Source organism: Acanthaster planci, linkage group LG06, assembly GCF_054643075.1.
Source record: "Acanthaster planci isolate LZ-2023a linkage group LG06, COTS_SCS, whole genome shotgun sequence".
Classification (NCBI taxonomy): Eukaryota; Metazoa; Echinodermata; class Asteroidea; order Valvatida; family Acanthasteridae; genus Acanthaster; species Acanthaster planci.
Window position 1 is genome coordinate 9,527,649 of NC_141782.1, and position 24,314 is coordinate 9,551,962.

The 24,314-nt window shown below is 40.7% G+C and overlaps 2 protein-coding genes across 7 annotated transcripts in view; one reads left to right on the plus strand and one right to left on the minus strand.

Moving 5' to 3' along the window:
- usp10 (ubiquitin specific peptidase 10) lies at positions 1 to 16,315 on the plus strand. The gene is made up of 14 exons (XM_022228413.2): positions 1 to 136; positions 1,603 to 1,698; positions 2,872 to 2,926; positions 3,155 to 4,756; positions 5,047 to 5,138; positions 6,043 to 6,149; positions 6,833 to 6,977; positions 8,614 to 8,716; positions 9,169 to 9,320; positions 10,046 to 10,171; positions 10,936 to 11,028; positions 11,387 to 11,531; positions 11,648 to 11,713; positions 12,190 to 16,315. The coding sequence occupies exons 1-14, from the start codon at positions 119 to 121 to the stop codon at positions 12,375 to 12,377; spliced, it is 2,988 nt and encodes a 995-aa protein (XP_022084105.2). The 5' UTR covers positions 1 to 118; the 3' UTR covers positions 12,378 to 16,315.
- exoc2 (exocyst complex component 2) overlaps positions 16,135 to 24,314 on the minus strand; it is a 21,553-nt gene continuing 13,373 nt past the window's right edge. For all 6 annotated transcript variants that reach the window (XM_022228294.2, XM_022228289.2, XM_087137964.1 and 3 more), the window contains 13 exons: positions 24,104 to 24,154; positions 23,628 to 23,800; positions 23,179 to 23,300; positions 22,668 to 22,738; positions 22,358 to 22,441; positions 21,921 to 21,980; positions 21,557 to 21,624; positions 21,152 to 21,221; positions 20,617 to 20,733; positions 20,294 to 20,435; positions 19,115 to 19,355; positions 18,106 to 18,162; positions 16,135 to 17,684 (listed from right to left, as the gene is read on the minus strand). In XM_022228294.2, coding sequence (XP_022083986.1) covers positions 17,588 to 17,684; positions 18,106 to 18,162; positions 19,115 to 19,355; positions 20,294 to 20,435; positions 20,617 to 20,733; positions 21,152 to 21,221; positions 21,557 to 21,624; positions 21,921 to 21,980; positions 22,358 to 22,441; positions 22,668 to 22,738; positions 23,179 to 23,300; positions 23,628 to 23,800; positions 24,104 to 24,154 — 1,353 coding nt within the window. In that variant the 3' untranslated portion in view covers positions 16,135 to 17,587. The remainder of the gene's footprint in view (positions 17,685 to 18,105; positions 18,163 to 19,114; positions 19,356 to 20,293; positions 20,436 to 20,616; positions 20,734 to 21,151; positions 21,222 to 21,556; positions 21,625 to 21,920; positions 21,981 to 22,357; positions 22,442 to 22,667; positions 22,739 to 23,178; positions 23,301 to 23,627; positions 23,801 to 24,103; positions 24,155 to 24,314) is intronic.

Consider the following 24,314-nt stretch of genomic DNA (forward strand, 5'->3'; position numbering starts at 1 on the left):
ACGGTCAACGCGCATGCGACTTGCCAATTTCAGAAAACAAGATGGCGACGCATAGCCGAGAAACGTGATTTAGCACGTTTGGAAATTTTGTGTAAAAACACGACGGCTAACACTTAAGATGGCACTTTCAAGCTCTGTAAGTGCATTTGTCAATCAGAACAAGTTTGCTTGATTTGGTCATTGGACAATTTTCATAAAGTTAGTGGCTGTCCTAGCTTCTCATTGGTCCGCCAGGCCGCCTACGACGAATACCAGTACAACGGCGGTCCATGTGGATGTGGAATGCCGGCCATGTTTTCAGGCACTCCAGACCAGTGTGGTTCGTTGAACCATATTTGAACCACACACAGTTCTGGGGGTAGTCAGGCCCAGCAAAAAATGGGTTCCACATGTCCCCGACAGGAATGATTGATTGCTGGCGGGAAGTGGTGTTCTAGCTGCCCAAGCTGGGGTCAAAATTCAAACCACAGACATGCATGACATGACAGTCACATAGCCCCACTAGTGTGGCAAGGACTTTCACTCCCAATCCATCCTTAGCCACACATCCGTGTACGCAATTTCGTGTCGGCGTACTGAACATTTTCGGCGCACCCACTTATCGTGGGCGCAATTTCTTTTGCATACGAACATGATCCTTGAACTTTCCGTTTTCTAAAAGCCATTTATTGAATGATTTCACTCACGTTATTCAGGTATTTTCCAGGGGCTAGACATGACAGAGCCGTTTCTTACTAGACTTAGATTTAGTTTTCTTGTTTTGAAGTGATCTTTCAAGTTGGAGAGGATGTCATGATCATAAGAAATATTTTGATACAAGTGTGGGCCTAAGTTTGGACTCAGTAATTCCATTGGACTATGCAAAGCAAAGAAAAATCGATTTGAACATGGTAAACACTGTTAAACTAAAGCAGGGATATTTGAAATTTGAGATGTATAGGATTTTTAGTATAGGTGTATGTGTAATCATAGAGGAAGGATTGAACTGTGATACTCAAAAATGAATGTGGATTTTAACTGAGAAGCTTAAAATTCATATTTTCTTGAAATGTTTGTTTTTATTCATGTTTATAAAATTTGCCACTTAAATTAGCCACTTTGACAAATGATGCAGTTTGATGTGTCTGGCAGAGTTTCTAGCCAAAGTAGGCTGGGGGATAGGATTAAAGCACTAAAAGTTTTGCTATTTATTTGGCATTTTTGGCCGACATAGAGGTTATCTCTTATGGCGGGGTTGAAGGGCAAGGGCTTTGTAATCACTAGGATAGGCTTGATTCATTCATTGGGATTGACAATTTGCATTCAGTGTAACTTTCATTAGAACTAACAAAGAACAGCAGGCCAAGACACCAGCAATGGATAACCTCTATTTGACCGTGACCTGATACTGATGTGTTTTTGCTTTCTTTGCTGGCTCACGACTTGAGCGAGGACTGATTTAGGGGATGTAAAATTTTTACCATTATGAATCTTCTATGGTTCTATTTCCTTCATGTCTACTGTAGTTACATTTGCAACGTCTGACTGTCAATTCAAATCCTTCATCTGACCTCAGCATGAGACTTGGAAGCTGATTATGTGTGTTCTCTTTCTCATGAACAGGGAATCAGTTTTGGGGACTTCCAAGATATTGAAGACGAAGAGTATGAGAATCTGTTCGGTTCTCTTAAGAAGCCAATACACAAAAAATACTTAGAGGTGAGAATACCACACAACCAAGCACTGTTGATATATTGATATTATCGATATGGATTTAAAATCAATATCGCCGATGTTAGTTATTTGGTAATGTCAATATATCGAAAATATCAGATTTTCGAGGAATATCGAAGATATCGAAACTTTGAAAACCTCATTATTGAAAAAATACCAAAAATATCGCTACTCAGGAACAAATTTTATTAAAAGGAAGAAAGTGCATCGTCACATTACTGTAATTTTTGATAAGCCCTAGCTTACCTTGGTTCTAACGCTAATGTCGTTTACCTTTTACACACATAACGTGCATTTGACATATTCACTTCTGTATTCTCTAGTGTTACCATGGACCTAGCATAAATACAACATTGGCATTACTGGGCACAGTGCACGTACATGCAGCCAACTTGTATGTAGTCAACTTTACCTCTTGAGGAAAAACTAGCACATGGGTCACAGCAATAGATGCATTGACGCCAACCCCTATAGAGTGCACTTGCATGTGTGTTGTATGATTTCGTTGAGTCAAATGTACTTGTACATGTACAGTACGTATACTCTACATTTACTGTATCGTGCGTTTACATGGTCGAGTTTTTGATAGCTAGTCAGGTACATGTAGCTTGCAATGAGGTAAACTTGCAGGGTAACATACAGTTACTACGTTCTACTCTCTTAATTTTTTCTTACATAAGTTAATGGTGCATGTAACTTTACAGAAGTCATGTAAACTTTTTCAATTGCATGCACTCGTGGTGCACATATTTTTTCTAATTCGAAGCCTGGTTGCAGTTGGTATTCTCTATTGACACCAGTCTACAAACTCCACCCTTATTTGCATAATCATAAATATGCCTTGCCACTCTGAAGAAACATAATTTGTTGATAATATCTAAAATAACAATGATTGATGGGACATTTCAGATTTTATCGATAATATTGATATAAAAACTGATATATCGATATCGGGGAAGATACAATATCGACGGTTCCTACATGCAACAGAAATTTTGCTATTATAAACGGGGCATACCTTCATAGCTGTGCCCTTGCAAGCTTTTTGTTGCTACATGAAGACATAAGTTCCTTCAAAGGAAACAGCTAAAGGTTACATAACGATTTTTTTAAAAGGTGTGTAAAATTAGTAAAAGTGAAGAATTTTTTTTCTCTCAGCTACCATGGAACGAAGAAGCTTACATACGAGAGGCCATTGCAAACACCATGCAAGGTAAGAATTTTAAGTTTAAAGCAATAATACATTAATATTGATCGATTGATAGCTTTTACTGTAGTCACACAGGAAAGAAGGAAGTAGATCATTGGTGATTGACACCAGTATAATTAACCCTCCAAGCTTGATCAGTGGCCACCCTGTCTTAGGATGTGCAATCTTTATAAGTTACTAGGAAAGTAGTTACAAAAACTTTCCTTTTTTATAATTTTAACAATGCTGCAGTGGGCCCTGTTGACACCAGCGTAGATGCATCCTTGCCAGGGTTTCCTTTGCAGCAGCAGCAGCAGCAGCAGATGTTGCAGCAGCAACAGTTGCATCAGATCAACCTGCATTTGCAACAACAACAACAGTTGCAACTGCAGCGACAACAGGCGCAACAGCAGGCTTTTCAACAGCAACAGCAGATTCTGCAGTATCAACAAGAGCAGCAACAGCAACAAAAACAGCATGGCCTGCCTGATATGCAGGGGTACCTGCCCACCTCCTCTACCAGCAGTACTCAAGCTCCACCTCCAAATCAGGCCACACACATCTACACACAATCAACACCGCCTGAACACCTTGATGTGGACGCGCAAGGACAAATGATGTCATCAGACGAACGTGCAGAAATTATTGCAAGACATTTAGCAACCCAAGGCCTTTATCCTACAGTGCAGCAAGGACAACTAACAGACGAGTCAATGCAACCTCCTCAAGCTACCAGTGATCAGATAACGCCCGATGAAGCTTCAAGGAGTTCAGATGGGCAAACTTCTGAGTTACCGGACAAAAAACGCCGGAACAAGAAAAAGCGTGATCCCAGCTATTATGTCAACTACTATAGTGATGCGAAGCAGCACAGTAGAACAGAGACTGCCTACTATGCAGACAATGAGAGTAGCGGTAGTAGCAGTGGAGCCTCCAGTGAAGCTCCCAGTGGTGTCAGAAGTGGGATAGACCTTGGTAACGTTCAGACAAGATTGGACGTGGCTGAAAAGGATGCATGCAAGGAGTCCCAAACTTTAGGCCAACCCTTTCAAAACCAAAGCGCACAACAAGTGACTCCTCTCCCCTCTGACAAAAAGGACACTGCTTTGTCAACACACTATGCACCAGAAAGAACTAGTACTGTTCCAGTTGAAGCAAGTGAAGTGAAGCAGAGTGCAGTCTGTAATGACTTGCCTGCCACTCAAATGCAAAAATCTATCAACTTACAACTCCATGTGCCACAGAAGCTGGCACCAGCTACAGAACCAAGTGCAATACCGACTCAAACCACACCTTCCAAAGTGAAACACACTGAGGAATATCCAAGAGCTAAGGCAATCCCCGAGGGGGAGACTGTCAATCCCCACGGTCTGTCCTTCGGATTGGAAGCCGGCCTTCCCACCGACACAGAATATGCCCCTCAGAGTCTACCAGCAGAATCCAGTACTGTCAGAGAGTCACAGCAGGAAAAGCTGAAAGCAAGCATCTCCAAACCCAAAGAAGAGCCATTGTTGAGTAATGAGCAGTGGCCAGGTCCTCAAGAAAGCCAACCGGAGGTGAGCACTGCTGACATTGCCCCCGAAGTGACTCAGCAAACTCAGCCTCCAGAACCAGAAGAGGGAGCCAAGACTCCCACTGTCTCATCCCCAGCAGTTGTACCTTCCCCCAAGCCCACAAGTTGGGCCGGCTTGTTCAAATCCCCTGCTTCCGGGATAGCAGCCCCACCTTCAGACACTCCATCTCCCGTCCAAGGAGAATCATCCCAAGCAGAAACCAAAGTGGCAGTGCAGTCAGAGACTGAGGACAAGACTCCAGTAACTATGGATAAAGATCCCCGGGCTAAAGAATTGGGAGGTATATTTACAGCAGTGTCTCACAAAAACTGAATTTTTAATTTTTTTTTGAGAAAGCAATTAACATACTTTATATATTGGAACATTATGAAAAAGAGTTTTCAGAATGCATGTTTTCATGGATGCATTGATTTCCCAACACTCTTTGACAACAATACCCTTCTATGAATTCGTCATATTTATTAACAGGGTTTTTTTCTCATTTGAGGCCTGTCAGTGCTTCAATCAAGGGTCAAGAAAGAGTCACAGTGTCATTTGTCAGTCGTTTGTGTTCTATCATTTTACCCCCAGGGGCTTTGAGTCGCGTAACTCTGAACCACCGTGCTATGTACATCTTGCCAAGAGGTTTGAAGAACATTGGTAATTGGTGCTATGTCAACAGCGTATCCTTTCCAGCAGCAGACACTTAAGGCCTTTCAAAAGAAATTTTAATCGCCAAGCCTGAAGTAAAGAAACTTTTAATTTCTTTGACGCTGTCGCATGTAGTAATTGACGTAAAGTTTTCAAGTGATTAAATTTTTCACAGCCTTTTTGTTTTGCAACTTCATGTTTTTCTCCTATGTATGAAAACAATGTGACAGCCTTAAGTGTATTGAAAAGTGCACTTAAAACAAAAAAAAATTTGAATTTCCACTTTTCCAGATAATGGAGAGCACTGTGGTTGCAATGTCAGGCAGGGAAGACACCATTCATTTAATGGGTTTTTCTCTCCAAAAAATGGACAAAAATGTTCCAGTTGAAAACATGTCTGAGAAAAGGTTACTTATTGGATTATTGCCATGTACTTACATAGTGGGGCACTAGAGAAAAGGAAATTTTTAGCAGCAAAACATGAGAAATTCCTGCACTTCTCTATGCTCAAAGCAGTGTTAATGTGTAGGTTTTCTCGCAGGGACACCATCACGGTTTTGCTTATGAATATGGATGTAGTCATTTGCATAAAAAATCTAAAGGCACCAAAACAATCCTTTAAAATAGCAAAAGACAATTTAAGAATCAGCGTGAGACATAAAGGTGCATTTCAAGGGTTGTACTAAAGAAATTGCATTGTACAGAAGCTTTTAAGCACTTGTAGCTCATACTTTACCTTCCAGCCTGTTACTGTTATCTGCTTTTATGCAGTTATTTATTTTGAAATGAAATCAAACGTTATTTGCAGTATATTTCGTTATTATGATCATGTCAATAGCGTGATCCTGTTGTCTGGTCATGTGTATGACTGTTACGGATATGTATGATTTGACCCAGTCAACCTTCATAATGTGACCCTTGACCTTCATGGCCCAGATCCTGCAAGCTTTACTGGCCTGTCCACCCTTCTATCACCTGATGAAGTATGTGCCGTTCTTTCCTATGCAGCGAGGGCCCAGTTCAACTCCCATGCTGGACGCCATGTAAGTTCTACCAACTTTCCTTCAGCACTGGCTTTTGGGCCTCCTCTTTTGCTTTTTTGTAAACTTTTGAGGGGACACATGGGATGCCAGATCCAAAAGGAAAGAGGAGTTATAATTGATAGGCTTGTGTGGACACCATTTTAGGATTAATGTGTTTTGTAAGGTGGTTTGGTCAACGAAAGGTGATTTGGAATCGATTTTTGAACAGTGCCCTTTGGTCATGTATGGGAGGAATGGTGATTGCATACGAAGTGAATCTTTCAGCGAGCTGTCAGTTTCTGAGTTTAGTGTCTTTATGATGGCTGAGGGTTTGCATTAATTTATCTGCATTTTTTCAACAATTTAGGGCAGAATTGCCCATATATGTTGTGTAGATATTTGCATTCTTCTGTAAAGATCTCTCATTGAACCCAACTCCTGTCACCGTTTCTTGGTAGGAGGTGTCCAAAGTCCTCCAAACTTCATTGCTGCAGTTAAACAGAAACAAACGGCACATGCTATGAACAAAATTAGGAATATCTTTGGTCTTAAGAGGCCTCGTGTGCCAAAGCTGTACATAGCTGAATATTAAAAGAAAGACGAAGCCATGGGACTGTTTTCATTGTTAAGATTAGCAAAGCTATAGATAATTACGTTGCACTAAAAAAAATCTCTCCCCTTCTTGGAAATTAATTTGTGTCCAGGGTGGAGCTGGTCAGAGAGTTCTCGGAGCAGAGCTCCCGAAACATACCCAAGAAAGGTAGTGTGGACATCAAACCTGGGACAGCCTTTGAGCCTAGGGGGGTCTATCAGATGATGGCTATGGCCAACACCTCCATGTCTATCAAGGTAGGAGGTCTGTGAAATTCAAGATGTTTATGATGTCCCTGAGCAAGGCAGTTTGCAACAATACGTGAGATGTGTGTCTATCTGTGTTTGTACCGGAGCCAAATTTTAATGCTGCTTTTGCTTGCAAGAGGACTTTTTCAGCCCTTGAGGCAATTATCAGGGCCCAGTTTCATGATTATAAATGGAGTCATTCCTTCCTACTCACTGAAATAGCTTTCTGCTCTTTTACTTCCTTGTCAGCGTAAAATGACGAATTCTTAATCACGGAAGAAAAATCTGCAATAACAGTGCCTTTCATTGATTGGAAAGGAATTTTGGCTTGTGAGCATGTACACATCCTGTAACTAAGCATTCTAAGCTTGTAGGATTCCTGGAAGAGTTTCTTCAAGTGGTCTAAATAAATAGTAGTTTATCAAGGCCATGATGAATCGCCTGTCAGATAGCCCTGAGCAATCAAATTTTCGTTTGGGCTATTAAAATTCTGATGAGTTGTGCCCATTCTGGCAAGTCCAGAAAAGCTTACCTGCATTAGTAAACCAATTGTTTTATGTGCTAAAGGTTAACATTGAACATCAATTATAATTCCAATATAATAATAAAAAAAATATTCCACTTGTGTTCCAGTCATAAGGGCCAACTTCACCCCACATTGCCCCATGCACTGGCGCAGCTGTCATCAACGTCGATCTAAACTAACACCAAATTCTCTCAGCTGATCAGGGTTTCCAACGCACATGTTCTGAAACAGTGTATGCAGTTGGCTGAGAGCACCACTTTTCAGAAATTTTGTAATCCAGTCAGAATTACACTTATTAATAGATTCAGTAATGGGGTCGTCATGTCAGTCATTTGTTGGATCGTAATTATTTGGGTGTCAAAAAAGTTTGCAGTAAATATTATTTTTGTCACCTATATTAGCAATCAAAAGTTTACGATAATAGTTAATCATCGTACAGTGCATAAAGGTATTAGAAACTCAATTATAATACAATGTTGGATTCCTTATCCAAGTGGCTTATAATGAAAATTCTTACACAAGAAATGTATTCCAACCTGGGGCCCTGGTTGCTGAACCATGTTTGTTCATCGCCACTGTCAGTTGCATGTACACTCGCTGAAAAAGATGCACTTCTCTGTGTTTTGTAAGGGGTTAGGTGACTCTTAAATTTGATACAATATCTTTTAGTTACTTTTAAAATTCAGTATGTAATGTTTTTTTCAGCCTGTGACAGATTTTATTTTAGCTTGCTCTGTTTACTCGCGAACATGGCAGTATTTTTTGTATTAATGTTAATTAAAGACTGCTTGCATGCAGTATTCCTAACTTAAATAACCATAATAATAGTGGATTCTGAGAAATCTTGAGCAGTGTTGATCCAATTGGGTCAAGCAAATTTATGGCGTGGCCTGCCCCATCGGGCAAGCTAAAAAAAAATTTGTCACTGCCTGGGTTTATCGGAAGTCACGAATTCCATGCTCAGCAGCACCGTTGTAGTATGCCCCATGTTGTTCTGAAGTGTAACAAAATGTTAGTGTTTTAAATCAGAATCCTGAATACAGAACAGCCTTTTTTCGGTATGTTTTCATGCAACATCTCCCGTTGGTAATTTCTGTTTGGCAATACATGTTTTTGCAGCAAGGGCATCAGGAAGACGCAGAGGAATTCCTGGGTTGTCTGTTGAATGGGCTACACGAGGAGATGCTGGCTCTCATGAAGTACTATGCCCCAGCAAAATATGGTAAGCGACAGTAAATGATAAGAACTCAAGACTTTGCATCTTCCTAGGGTTTGCGCATAAGCAAAGTTGTTACGGTGCAGGGACTGCACTCGTGCTGTTGTCCACAGGCAGGAAGCTGTTACTGGTAAAATTGCATGTGCACCTGAAGTCGAAGGCCCTGTCCCAATCACTCAGCTGTGGCTTAAAATTATACACGAGTCCTTAGTACTGGCTGCGGCTACTCCCAATAGGGTCACATGTAATTTCAAGCCACAGCCCAGTAATTTGGACACGGCCTAAGAATACACCACAAGTGTGGTACCACTGCAGTAATGCCATCTCCTTGGATGAGTCTATAGTCAAACTCGCAAACACTCTGTAACACTCATGAGTGTAACTGTTCATAACCATCCGTCATTGCCGACGAACTCACGAAAGTTTTTTCAAAGAAACTCTGCGGTTCATTTCTTCAGGAGATGCCAGTGGTTCACAGATTGCCAAGGCCAATGGCGTGCCCGTCGCCAACCACAGCGAGACAGGGGCCGAAGAGAAAAACGAGGATGATGATGCTGAAGATGAATGGGAGCAGGTGGGGCCACGAAATAAAAGCAGCATTACTCGCGTGGTGAGTGAAATGATAATAAGAGGGCCTACTGGGCTTGATTGTTACTTACATGTAGATACAAAATATGCAATATTAGTTGGTTCTTGTGATTATAGAAACATACCTGTAACAAGTCAACACTGAAATTCACACACAACACAGAAAATCTTTTAAACATTAAACTGAATCTAAATTTCATTATTATCAAAACTGAATTGCATTTGAAATGGTCCAAAATGTAATGCTAAAACTGAGAGATCTCATGTTGGTAGTTGTCAGATACTTTCATTTCTTTCAGTTCTCTGATTATTTTAGGAGAAACACTGCAGAAAGTTTCTCAGTTGCACTGATCAATTGATACTCCATAATGGTGCTGCTGAGCTCATACAAAGCTTTTAGCCGAATAATTGTCCAGGGAAACCACTCACAGGCAGCATGCACCACACCAGCAGTTGGGCAAGGAATCAATTTCTGTCAACGGCAAAATCTCTGCTCAGGAAGTTGCTGAGGTGTGATAGCGAATAAACAGCATTTTGTCCGCTGAAATCTTGTATTTCCATAGCAGCATAATGTGCAACTGGCTTGTTTCCAAACATGTAAATTAACCATGAGTGTAACATTGTTGTTCAGGCTCTGTCTAAAATGGATGGAAAAAATCTTCCGTTATTGTATGTTAATAGAAGTTCCCTTGTCAATGCTGCAGGAGTTTATTGGCTTGTAAAGCTTTCTGATTTCATGATTTGCAGGCTTATTTCAATCGCTCACCACTGTACGACATCTTTGGAGGTCAGATGAGGTCAGCCCTCCACCAGCAAGGCTCCAAGGAGTCTGCCACTCTCCAGCCATTCTTCACGTTGCAGCTGGATATTCAGGTAGGAGTCTAGGTGCTGTACACAAAGTAGCACTGTAGCTTAATATGAGTTTATTATGTAGGTTAACACTTCAACATAAGAGCCTTTCATATTCATTGTGATCAAGTTTTTAAACAGTTCAATTAAACCACTTTTCATTGTGCATCATCAGCTTAGCATTGATGTAGTCATTTCTCTTCAATTATATCCTAACTTCCTGAGATGTGTTTTTGCAAGGAACCTTCCAAAGTCTTCCAGAATCCTCCACGGTGTAGAAAACCATCAGCATATTCTTTGGGCTAAAATTGTCCAGGCTCTACCTTCTTAAATCCCCCAATTCTCCTCAGTGCATATAACAGGGCCATGAGAATTCAGCTTTATAGCTGATTTCGGCTGTTTTGTTTAGATTTTGAATTTCAGCTTTTTTGTACACCTTGTCTGCACAAAAGTATGGGAACTTTCACATTTCGGCTTTTTGCTAGCTGTTTTCAGCTTTAATTTTAAGTCGCCACTCAAACTCCGATATAACCATTGGAATGTACATTCCATGCACCAAACAGATCACTGGCCAAGTTGCACCTCCCTGAATCCTACAAAATCTTCCAAACCTCTTGGTAGATTTTGAAGAATAACATTTATTTTTATTAGTTTTTAGATTGAGCTGTGCAGGAAGGGAATGATCATCTTGACTGTAGATTCAACCTCCAAGGCGAAGTCTCAGCTTTTATTTTTGTTATTGCTTTTTTCATCAGCTTAAATCATGGTTATTTGTTTCCCTGTACTAGTCTGATAAGATCTGGTCAGTCAGTGATGCCATTGAGAATCTGGCGAGCAGGGAGGCTCTTCATGGATTTACATGCAACAAGACTAAACAGGAGGTAGGGAACAAAGATTGCAATACCACATCCACATCTTGACTATTGGTGAATTCCATTTATGCTTGAAGGAAACATGTTCAACTTTTTCCCCTCATTGTCCTGAGGGTCAGGTTGGTGTAATGGCTCTTTCCTTCCACCTCTGCGGCCTGGGTTCAAATTGCTCCCAAGTCAGCATGTTGATTGGGTTTTCAAGCCCTATCTGATTTCACAGGGTTTCCCTGGAGACATTTGTCTAAGGTTTTTCCCGCCCTCCTCTAAAACTGAACGTTTCTTCATCAAAGATGGTTCTAAATAAACAAAAAGTATACTGCTGCTCAGTGACAAGTGATTGACAGGTTTTCATCCGGCTCTTGTGCAGGTTGAAGCATCCCGTCGTATCACTCTCGAGGAACTGCCTCCTGTCTTGACACTTCACCTGAAGCGATTCGTCTATGACAAGTCGGGTGGATGCCAGAAAGTCATGAAGAAATTGGAGTATGGAGTGGAACTGGAGATCAACAGAGGTGGGTACAGAGGCAACAATCAAACATTTTCCCTGGTCATTTTGAACTGAACATTTAAGAGTAACAGTGCAAGTAACTTCAGACTTTGTTTTGATGCGTCTTTCTCTTTTGTTCAGAGTTGCTGTCTCCAAACATCAGGTCCAAGGTTGTGTTTGCCCAACGAACATACAAATTATTCGCTGGTAAGAATCTCTTCAAACCAGAAGTTCATTTTAAAAATTATTTAAAGTAAAATGTTACTGGTATGTTTTTTTAGATATTGTTATGACTCTATGAATTGACCTTCGAGCATACTTTTCACCGTATTTCTCATTTCTATCAGTAGTATAAATATGAACAGTGGCCAGATTGACTGTTTATAAATTAATATTTATGAAATGAATGTCGTGAATAGAGATTTCACAAAGCCATGTAGCATCAATCTGGCCATGTTTTTCATTGCAAAACTCACCGCTGTATGTGGCACTGATATCCACTTTTTGTAGAAATTACATGTTCTCCACATGGTTACTGAAAGCTTACAACTGAGAACGCACATAGAAATTCAAATTCAACGTGAAGTCTCTCTCTGACCCAATTCCTGGCCACTTCGAACCTTTCACAATTGATTTCTCTGCAAAGTTTACAGCTGTTTTTCGTTTTCATTTTTGCCCTGCAGTGGTGTACCACACAGGTAAGGAGGCCTCTGGTGGACATTACATCACCGATGTCTTCCACGCCGCCAGTAACAGTTGGTTGCGTCTTGATGACAGCGTGGTGAAGCCATTGCGGACTCACCAGGTCACCAAACCGCTAGCTGCCTACACACCCTACCTCTTGTTCTACAGACGACGCGATCTGATCTAATGGAACACTTAGGTAATAATGGTACATGCACATACTAAAGAGGGCAGTGTTCGGCCAAGTAGTGAAAGGTCACTGCATTTCACGGGTACCGGTGCACTGTGAAAACCAGTTCATGCATGCCCGTGAAGGGTTTGGTTATCAAAAGAGCATTTTAACTGCTTCCTGGAACCTCCAGTGTGTATATTTTCAGGAGTTAAAAAGGAATGGGAACCGGTTGAGATATGACTGTGCACCAGGGAACCATTTTTTGTTTTGTTGATAGTGTTTCACATTTTGCAAGTAATAGGGCTCTTGCACAGAGTCCATTAGTGTCGAAAATGGATTTTTGTGTGAAGTTTCACAGATTCTGAGTTTTTCTGGAATGGAATTTAAAATGCCTTTTTTAAAGGTGTATAATTTTGTCTCAGAGCAGTTGATTTCTTTTATTTAAATTTAATATATCTGTTGATACAAAATGACAAACCGTGACTGGACAAAAGACCAGTGTGGCTTAAAATATTCTTTTCCCCTTAACTTCCAGTGGGATGTTTGTTTATGGAGGAACTGGTCAACTTGAATATTTGATTGACCATACATCTGAGACTACTCAATAGCAAATTCACAATGACAATTTGTGATGCCATGTCAAAATACCTGTGTCGTGTATATAAAGCACAAGATGAGGGGGTTGGGATTTGTATCATGAGTTGGGATTTGATAAAGAGACACTGGCTTTGCGTAAAAAGGAAATCCTTTTGATCTGCCAGGATATGCCACTAATAGTTGTACAGTATGGAATTATTTGTAAAGTTTAAAAATTAAGGAAATGATGAAAATAAATATCGGCTAGCATTTTAAGTGCCTCTTGATCACAATAATTAAATTGCAATTTTGGTAAGATTTTGCTTGGATGGGAACAGTGTTCTAAGGTTATTGAGTGTTTGCATTCCATCTTACAGAAGTTCAGCTCTAAATCTTGTCCTTTTTTTCTGGCTTTTCTTTGAATATATCTTGAATTTTTGTCTGTGGACTTAGAAACATTGGACATTGACCTTATTGGATTGTGTGGACCTCGTCGTGGTCTTCCTGTGTATATAGTACTTCTGAAGAGAGAAGCATTAACCCTAACCTTCCTCAATCCTCCAAAATCCTTCGGGCGGTTTTGGAGGATTGAGGGTGGATGGCAAAAGTGCATGGCTTATTGCGAAGGATGCCATGTATGAAGGTCGTAGGTTTGACGTGGGTTGTTTTTGCTTAGTCGTGCATAAATTCAGCCCGATATTTCTTTTGAATCAACCACACTGCTCAAGAATGCCATTCGCGCTGCCTCGACGTAATGACAGGAATTGCCAGAGGATTTTGAAGGATTGGGGCAGCAGGCACACCTCCAAGTAATATTGTCTGGAAATTTTGGAGGATTTCAGAGGATTGAAGGAAAATCTAATTTTGTCACCCCCCCAAATTGGAGGATTTGGGAGGATTGAGGGGGGTCCCTAGCGAAAAGGGCTAGGGGGAGTTAGGGTTAATGTCCAGTAGGGGGCATCTCAAAAAGTCAGAACTTAACCTGAAAAGTGGTTTGTTCCAGTCAGGAACATCCAGTGTTCCTTTACAGAACAGTGCGTGTTCCAGAAAGGTACCAGCAGTCTATGCTGTGTGTACACCAACTCGGGAATGGCATCAGGAGCACAAGGTGTTCCATTTTAGTGGGAACAGGAACGTTCCGTCGTTCCAACTTTTGAGGTGTTTCCCAACATATAGGGTGACATTACATTGTATAAATATTAATGAGATATTGATTTCTCTGAGTAGGGTTTTTTGTTCACTGTTTTTGCTCTTTAACTTTTTTTTTCCTTGGGAAGGAAATTGTATCTAGAGACTCAATAATTAAAGTAAGTTGTAACATAAAGTACGCATAGTTTAATTTGAAACAAGGTGATATTTACAGGCTGTAATATGTATAAAGTATGTGCACTTCTCTGTGCACAATGGATACAAAGAGGGAGTAACCAATTGACTTCTACAGTTTCAGTGTTAGTTGGTGTTTGTAAGGTCTAGTTGGTGCATTGTTGATCTTGCTGAGAACAGCTTTGGAGTTTCTAGAAAACAGCAAGATCTAGAATTGTTGAAAGTTGTACCCGAGAGATGAGTCAGGATTTGTGTTCCACCCCATGGTCAGTAGTGGGAACTGACATTACAAGAAACCTACTTTGCTTGAGGTTTGCTGTTCAGTCTATATAATCATTAGCCAACATTCCGACAAGAAAGTATGAAGGGAAGAAAGTTCTTGTATTCCGATAAATTTCTTTTTCCTTCCTAACAGCTTATTAATCAAGGACATGGTCTGAAGCCAAAGGTTCAAAGTAAGCTTCGGTAAATTTTACTCTTTGTGGGGGCATTCATTTTCTTCCTAGATAACCTGCTGTACACATGAACCATCCATTTCAAGCTTCGTGAAGAATTTTAACTTTGCATTTTATCATTTCTGTCTTTGTAGTCACCATCAATTTTTTTTCCCCAGCTGATCTGTATTTTTGTCGTGAAATTTCTCTGAATCAGGTTATTCCTGTAAAATATTGCCTTGTCATTTTATGTTTTTCATTTTTTAATGGATAGGTAATCCCAAAGTTTTGTTCAAGCTTAAAGAACGTGCCATTGGTTTCCCAGATTTTTGCAGGAGCAGAAAACATCCTGGAGAAAAATGCTTGGAAGGTTTGGGGCTAACGTTTCCATTTTAGGTACAAGCATTATTTTTGTTCTGAGTAGAGACCGAATTACTCTTTGGGAGGATTGCAAACATAACGAATTTCATAATGTTGTTTTTTTATGTTTACCCATATCTAGTTGAATTTACTTCTGTTTTAAAATGACCAGGAGCAGCAACCTGCTAAGAATGCTATCTGTTGTCTCACAGTTGGTATCTTGATTCTCCTCACAATAGACCAATCCATTGTTTCATCCCATGATTTTTCGACCAGTTACAGCTGTGATTTGTGTCTGACATGCCTGCACAAAATACTGACATGCATGCATGCAAGATGTGCGCAGCTGCAACATGCATTGTACATGTATCACTGGAGAAAAGCATGTCCGTTGCCCAATTGGCAGTGCTAAGTGGATCAGTCTGTTGGATGTAACATTGTAATTTTTTATGTATCCAAAGAGAAAACCTCAGCAAAATTGGGTGATGTGTCAAGACTCTAGTATCAGTTCAGATTGTCATAAATTTGTAAATACTAAGCTGCATTGTAAAAAAAGGTTGCCGTGGTGATGAAGGCAAATTTGATCAATTCATGTACTTGATTATTTCTGCAAAAATTAGTAATACATTGATATTTTACCATTTGAGCCAGAGCTCATTTTGGGTCCGAAGTGGGTATTTAAAATACTGCAGAACTGTAGAAAGTCTATTGTGGCATCCAACCCATAGCCCAGTGTTCAGCTGATCGTTAAAGATCTTGTCAGGGACATTTGATACCCACTGCATTGCATTATATACTTAAAAACATTTCAACACTGAAAATCGACCTGAATTGTTATTTCCATCAAGGTGTCCAGTAGGGTCTGAACATCCAATCCACACTTTGGCCTGGGTGTGATTCAAACCCAGGTCACACAGATGGAAGGCAAAGGTGCCGCCGCCCTTCTATCATTTCAAGGACAACTCGTCTAAGACTTACCCTGTTGCACCACTATTGAATGAAAATAAAACGTAAATCAACAGGGATTTGTGGAGACACCACATTCCAAGGGATTTAAAGTTGAAAATTCACAACCTCCGTGGTTTGTTCACTTTGTGCTGTTAATAGCTTTCTAAACTAGCTTTTTTGTACCCTTTTCAACAATGACAGCATGCCTCTTAAAAATTGCTTACATTGTAATGAATAAAAATCTGTGATTAAACTATCCACCGATGTGTACAGTGAATGTGGCAAGTAATAAAGAGGTGATAATTACAAGAATTAGTCAATTAGTCTTCATTTTTGTAATTAAACAATAAGTGAAAATGTCTTGGTTTACATACCACTTTATTAACCTACATTTAATTGCAAGGTAATGGTATAAATTCTTTTACATTGCACTGATTTGTTATTTTTGTTTCCTTTTATTTCAATAAATTCATTTTACTGACGCCCAAACAAACTGACAGCATCTCCGTGACCACTTGCCCAGAAAGAGGGCCCCCAAGAACCCCTCAAAGAGGGCCCCTCAAAGTGTAACCCAGCTACACCCTGTACTAAATCTGTAATAATTATTTGCAGCAGCAACTCTGCCTGTACATGCAAGTCCTGTGATATTTCTCATTTGTAGAGGCCACTCTTTTCTTTGGGATGAAATGGGAGTCAGAATGGGGAAGGGAACAAATTCCTGACGACAGGACTTCCAAAAGTTTGAACAAACTGTGACCAGTGGTACAGTATGTTATCTACTCTGACGCCAAGCCAAGCCCCTCCACCCACTGGCAAAGAAAACATGGGTTGGTGGGAATTGTTTCATCTGGGCACCTGATGCACATTATGATGAGGACACTGTGCATTCCAACCATATGCTATCTATGGTAACAACAGGAATCAGCCACAGATGTCCAGGTGCATCCCTTGGAAGATGCACATAAAACTGCATACGTTGTGAGTTTCCACCAAAGGACCATCACTACAGATGCCTTTCAAGCATTCTTGCCAAAATAACTACAGCTGCTTTTCCTTAAGTACAAGAATGTTAATAAAACCTTATACATGAACTTCCAAAAGTAGTCGCTAGTGCTAGTGACACATGTGTAAGACAAAACATCCAGGTCCCATGCAAACATTTCGGGTGAGGTCTGGTTCAAACAAACAGAACAGGCACCCACTTGTACTCCTGGGTGGAGAGAAGCCAGTTAGAGTAAAGTGACTTGCCCCATAACAGGACTCGAACCCTCACCCACTGATCCAAAGTTACAAATTGCAACCACTAGGCTTGAAATCCCAACATTCTTTGATTTAAATGGAAAAATTATCTGTGTTTATGCATGAGTATTATACTGTAACATACAATTACAGAATTCTTAGTTTGTCCTGAAGTAGCTCTAAATGTTAAATGCTTCAATCTTCCAGTTCCACATTACAAAGCTATGATAACAACCCCGAACAGATTTAAATATCACTTGTAAATAGCCTGGGCTATCGTCAGCAAAGGACCTGGAGGTGGGAAACACTAGCCAGAGATATCGCTCGGATTCCTGATTGACAGAATTAATAGTAGGAGTCGGAATCCATGGAGTCCGTGGTGAAGCAAGACAGCTGAAACCTCATCTCGTTCCTGAATGTGCTCAGATGATCTTGAAACAATCTGCAATCAAAAAAATCCCTTTGCCAGTCATCAGGCTTTCTTTCAGCGACATTTCCAAGATTATTTCTGACTCTCCCACAACGAGCACATTCCCAAAGATGAGAAAGCCAATTTCTTAGAATATGTTTAAAAAAGTTCTAAATTTATCGGGGCAAAACTGACATCATCAAAATTGATGCTTTAAACAGTAAGAGACAGAAAAAGTTCTCATGGCAGCAAAGATACCTAACAGAATTGAATATATTTAGAGTTTTTAGGGCTGAAATTGGATTCTGTTGGAAGCATAAAAACGTCCAATAGCAAGTTGTTCGAGGAGAATGACTCTGTGACTATCTAAATGTTATTCGTTGACAAAGTTCATGTAAATCAAAACATCTCATGAATATTTTCAATGTCAGCCACAGCATGAAAAGAATCTTACCGTTTACTTTCTCCTTCCAACGGTGGTATGCCATCGTGTGCCTCCTCGAAGGCATCGCTGTGGTTTATAACACAAAACATGGCAAGATTTCAAACGAATGTCTGTTTTGACTCTTGAAGTTTCTATGTCCACACCAAGAAAACAGGTGAATCCCAACTAGTGCGCCACCAAGAGGCTGACATGAAGAGGCCATTTTTGGCAGTTTGTTATGGGAATTGGTTGACCAATTTTATTCTTCAGCATCGCACGGGCAATTTGAATGGTTCCAAATGTTTTCTTTTGGGGGGGGATGGAGGTAGAAGATTCACAATTGTATTCAAGATTAATCAAGATGGTGGGAGAATGCACGTCACACACTTCCGAAATCAAAACTTGTTAAATATCCGTACATAACTGCCATGTTTTGTCAACTATAAACTTAATGAGAGAAAATGTGTTTGTGAACAAACACACAGCTGTTCCCAAAATGTGTTTTATTGTCTTTTGATGACTGTCAATGAGTATCATAAGTTTGCAATTAATTTGATTACAAATAATTGCCAAAGTGGCATGTATAACGAAAAAGAAATTATCACTGCAATTGAACGTATAGTTCATGAGATATGATGAATTGTGTGTTAAAATACAACTTCCGGTCAAACCGGAAGTAGAGGTCACACCATGAATATGTGCATACCAAATTTGAGTGAAATCGGTCAAATAGTTTACTAGTTATTAGACTGTAAAGAATGAACATTTGAATTGAGGTCACATGACCCCTGATGACGTCACAATGATGGTTAATTACTATACCAAGTTTGAAATTGATCGGACTTAAAATAATTGCCTTGTAGAATAAAAGAGCAGAAAAAAAAGAAAAGGAAAAAAACTTTAACGATTACAATAGCTGTTCCCAATTGAGATTGGGAACAGCTAAAAATGGCCTTTCCATGGCAACCTCTGGGTGATGCACTGTATTATGAATAAACCGTATTAGAAGTTACTTTGTGAAGAGAGGTGGAATGCCAACCTTGTTCCTGCATTCCTGTATGCTGTCAGTGCTTCCTCTATTGCCGCTAGCTCTAGCCTGGCATGCAGTGCACCATGCTGCCTGAACTGGTCGATGCATCCCATCAGCCGCGCCATTTCATCCGAGATGGCCTCCAGCACCCTGGCCATGACGCGGGGCATGAAGGCGGGCGCGATGGCGTGCACCTCGGCGTGAATCCCCACCGCAGACATCACCGCCTCCTTGATGTAGGGTCGCACACCTGCAAGGTGACCACAAGGCATAATTATCAATAGCGCCTGTGTGGTGGACGCTTAGGCCATGGTTAAATTACTTGTCTCAGCTCAAAATTATGTTCAATTCTATGGGTAGTAGCTGAAGCCATTATCATAGAATCATTATGTTAAGCTAAAGTTGGACAAGGCCTTACATGCTAGCCCTACATGTCAGGGTCATAAGGACAATGACACACTAGTCATTTTCCGACAATATATCTAAGGCCATGTCTGCATCAGCAGCAGCTGTAGCTGGCAGTTACACAAGCCTCTATGGGACCTAGCTAGCTGCAGCCCCTAGCCACTGGCTCCCATAGGTGGATGTGTGATCCGCAGCCCGGTTATAACCAAGTAATCTGGACACTTCCTAAGCTGATGTTACAATATACCACTGAAGTATCAGACTGAGGTAACCATGTCCTTGGAAATGGTCGCATGCTGCCTTCCAATCGATTTCACTACTTTCCTACTTCATTTTCTTTGTATACCACGACTGGCCATGCAAAGCAGCCAAGCTCAGGTTCAACACATGGTCCACCACCGCAGACTTCTCGGACTTTGTGGACCTCTACACAAAAGAAGTCCACACAATGTAGGGTGCGATGGCATAGTGTGGACTTGCACACATCCACACAATGTTTCCCCCTCTCTGAAAAACAGTTTCAGAGGCATTTTGGGGTCAAGGTTATCCGTGGCAAAATGAAGAGGAACAGTCCAGGAAATCATCATCAACAATCCAGCTCAAAGGAGTTATCCTAATTGGAGAAAAAGGAGCATTTTCCTCAAGTTTCCTTAACCACAGGAGAACAAAGGAATGTCCACACTTTGTATGTAAAACAGGTATGTGTGTGTATACAGGTGCCCAAATTGTGTCCTCTGGCACAAAGTAGTCAAGACATGTTTCTGATCGAGGTTATTCTTTTACCTGTTGGTTTGGGGCAATCTGCCCAATCAAAGTGACCGGCATACATGCCAGGCTCCAAGGCTCCAACCAACGGATCCGTCTTCTGCTCACAGTATGCCTCAAAAATCTTCTCGTCCAACTCAATGTAAGCTTCTTGGGCATTCTGTTGCCGTGGAAACCAAAATCAAAACCACAGTTAGTTCGAAATATATGTAATAATAAGATGCTACAATAATAGGAAGTACATGTTGAAGGAAGTTAAAAATCAAGTAACTGAGTAGAAACTGAGATGGCGAAAGGCAGTTTGTCGGATAAGCTGGGGCGAAATAACCAAGTTAGTTTACCCGTTCCATTTCCAGCATGCAGGGGTAGCCTTGTTTCTTGAACTGTTCCACAAGATTGGGGATGACAAACTGAGACACATGGTTGCAGTTGCTTAAGACAATCACCAGGCATTGCTCCTGAGTAGGAAAATGAAAGACCCATGACTTTTGATAGAAGATAAAATAGTTTATGAACATAATACAAAGATTTGACTCGTACTAAAGATATTTTTTACTATTATGATTTTAATTTACATCTAAATACATGGACACAATTACTCTGAACTGGTTAAAGGTCTTGGAGGAAAACTGTACTGTAATATTTGTTTAACATAAATGGGTGTTGATAAAATTTGAAGAGAAGAACTTCCTATGCCAGAATTCTTTCCTCTGGCAAAACTGCAGTTACTGAAACCATGATACAACTTTACACGGAGGACAGAATTTTATTCAGAATTTGACTTCCTATAAGACCTGACTGTCAGGACTTGAAATTAAAGACTTATCTAGGTGACCCTTCTGACAGTCAAAGGGTAGATGATAGGGTGGAACATACCACAGAGGGCAGGCTGTCTTCAGATGACTGGAACAAAGACTCAGGGATTCTCATTTGGGCTTCAGATAATCTGCAAGTTAATGGCAATATGGATAATCATTACTCTAGCTTCTGTACATAGTAGACTCAAGTTAATGGAAGTCAATGTCAAATCTGAGAAACTACCTATTAACTCCACACTTAAGTTCTGACAGATAAAGAAAGAAATGGATAATTCAAAGCATTCAATACTGCTATACAATGAGTAGCCTGTGAATGTATGGCAAAAGTTAAATAAACAAATTCAAAATAAGTTTGTGTTTCTGATCTTTTTCTCGTAGATGCCATTTCAGTAAATACTGTTTGTTCTTTAATGACAACAGTGCTCCATGTTTTGTTTGTAAATTGAAAAGACAAATGTCTGACCTCAGACGTTGTGTGTCAGCTTCTGTGTCTCCCATGAACGCTAACTGCTCCAAGCAGCCAGCAAAGGCCTGTGGAGAAAAAAACAGACAACCGCAGATTACATCTTTTCTACACTCACTATTTTCTGGATTTGTGGTGTGGTCGCACACTACAAGCCCCAAAATACACCATCATGCGTCACTTTTATGGTGTAGCATGCAACACAGATTCCTCAATTATCCAATCCTTCAAATGTCTTTGAAGTAAATCCTCTCTCGCGTACCGTTGCTTCAAAGCATTAAAAACAGGAAAGATCAACCAAGTCTACCATTTTACAGTATTACTGTAAATTCAAGTTCCATTCCAATAGCAATGACCTTCTCACCTTCAAGATATCGGAGGTTAGAGTCACCGTTTTGCGCTGGACGTCATAATCACTAAAAATCTGGAAGTAAATAGCACAAAACAATTAGAAATTGCTCCCTCAAGACAGCCAAAGAAGAACCAAGCTACTGCTGACAAAACAAAACACATGCATGCCTGCCCATTCTAAAATACTCGAAATTTTCACAATCTGTTTTTGCTACAAACTACTCAAAATGGTATTTAAAGAACACAGTGCTGCCCAGTCATTATCCGTATGGCTCCATTCCATTGGTACTGCCGGTTGTGAGCATTTTGGGTCTGCCTTGTGAAGTTGAAGAGGATTTTGGAAATAAAATAAAAAGTGCTTTGCAAGGTCAAGGCGTACGAGACTATCCTCTCTGCGCCCGACTGCACGATGGCGGCATCTCAAGCAAGAATAGAGGGGCAATCTCTTACGTCTTTCTCGCCCATTTTGGCCACACTGACAACTTCTTGGAGATGCTGCACCACGTCCACCACCATGCTCTCAAACAACATTGGCTGAAAAAAAAAAGACTATACACTTGAGACCCAACAAGTTATCCTCTGTATTTTTTGCAAGAAAATCTTCCCAGTAAAAAATCAAAAACTACGGCGGGAAAGTCAATATGTCAGGCAAAGGGAAATCAAGAAAAAATTGGAGGGGAAACAAGACCAGATTACAGCTTCTGAAACAAAAGATTTCTAGACGTACAAGTATGAGGTCATAACTAGGAAGGGGACTTACCAATGAGGTAATACCTCCGTGATCGTCCATCTGAAGCACCCAGGTCTCTCTGCTGTGGAGGCCTCTGATATCTGAATTGGAAAAAAAAAAACAGACTAGACTCAAACGCTCAAATGTCAGGATTTAGAATGGGTAAATCTGAAACACCAAAACTGGTGGGGTGCATTGATCATTGCCGATGAGCCTGTTGAACCCTGACTTTTCAGCATTTGTGCAGACTGTCCACATACAATGAGCTTTACACGGTCAAGCGGAAAAACACATTCCACCTCAGCCAAGCCCCGACCATATCTGACAGTCATTCTGGTTTCTCATCTCCATACCATGAACCCAAAGTAACAACCCAACAGCGATGCCCAATCCTTTAGCCTGCAGCCTTGATAGCATATACACAAGTGTCCCTGGGTTTCAAAGGAGGGCCCTTCCACAGAATAACCCCTCCGATCAGCTACTTACAAGCGGACAGCCTCACCCCAACCCCACCTTAGCCCCATCAAAAGGAGAGACTGACCTTCCTTAGCTTCGATGAAGAGTGTCTCCATACAATGGACCCTCAGATCAGCCACTAATGAGTGGACATGATCCAGGGCTGAGGAAGGTACGTCCAGAGCAGCAAGTGAACCAAGAACAGACCTAGAGAAAAGACCAAATTACTCTATTAAAAATTCAGCTTTAATACAAGATCTTGGCCTTTTTAGTAGAGTAAAATCTCAGATCATTTTCAGTCTTGTCACACATGATCATAATGACCACTCCAACTTCACTCACCTCAAACTCCCACAAAGAAGCAGTCTTCAATGAGGCAGCCAGGCCCCTATTTATTCCCTTACATGTCTGACCATAAGGGCCAGACCATCTTTGTTCACCTGACACTCCTGATGCAGGGAGGCAGCCACGCCCCTGCTGCCCCACCTTGTTTGATGTCTGACCACAGTGAGTGACCACACCCTCTTTGCTTACCTGACACTCCTGACGCAGGGGGGCAGCCACGCCCCTGCTGCTCCCTCTTGCTTGGTGTCTGACCAGAATCCATACTTGGCTCTTTCTTCCTTGCGTAGCTTGATCAGAGAGTCAGGGAGGAAGGCGGCACGGACAAGGTTTGCAAACAGCACCGTCACCTCAGTCACCATTTGCTATTGGAAAAGGAGAACACAAGGTTGGCAAATACAAAGAAACAGAATGATCTAGACTTCTAGAAGGGCTTGACTTGATTCCAATATTCTCTAAAATAAATGATGTATATCTGTGTAGGAATTTTTGATAGATTAAAAATAAATATGGATGGCTAAAGAAGCGCTATCAATCAAATTGATAATGATTTTAAATATATTTACTTTGAATTTCTTTTGAAGGCCTAGTCAGACTAGTTCTTTTTTTCTCTCAGTTATATGTCCCTACAGTACAACCTACGATAAAAAAAATAATTCCCAACTTACTCTGAAGTTTTTCTCTTTGGATCTGTCAATAATCATATCTTTCCCTCCTGCCTGCAAAATGAAAAGGCATTCACATTTACAAACTACACCAAAGAGGAACATTTTACAAACAGCTCCAGCTCTTAATTAATATTCCAACCAACAGTGCATAAAATCTAAGCTGTTTGGCTGCCACATCAGCTGGGCTGAGTGAAAGTTTACTTGATGCTCA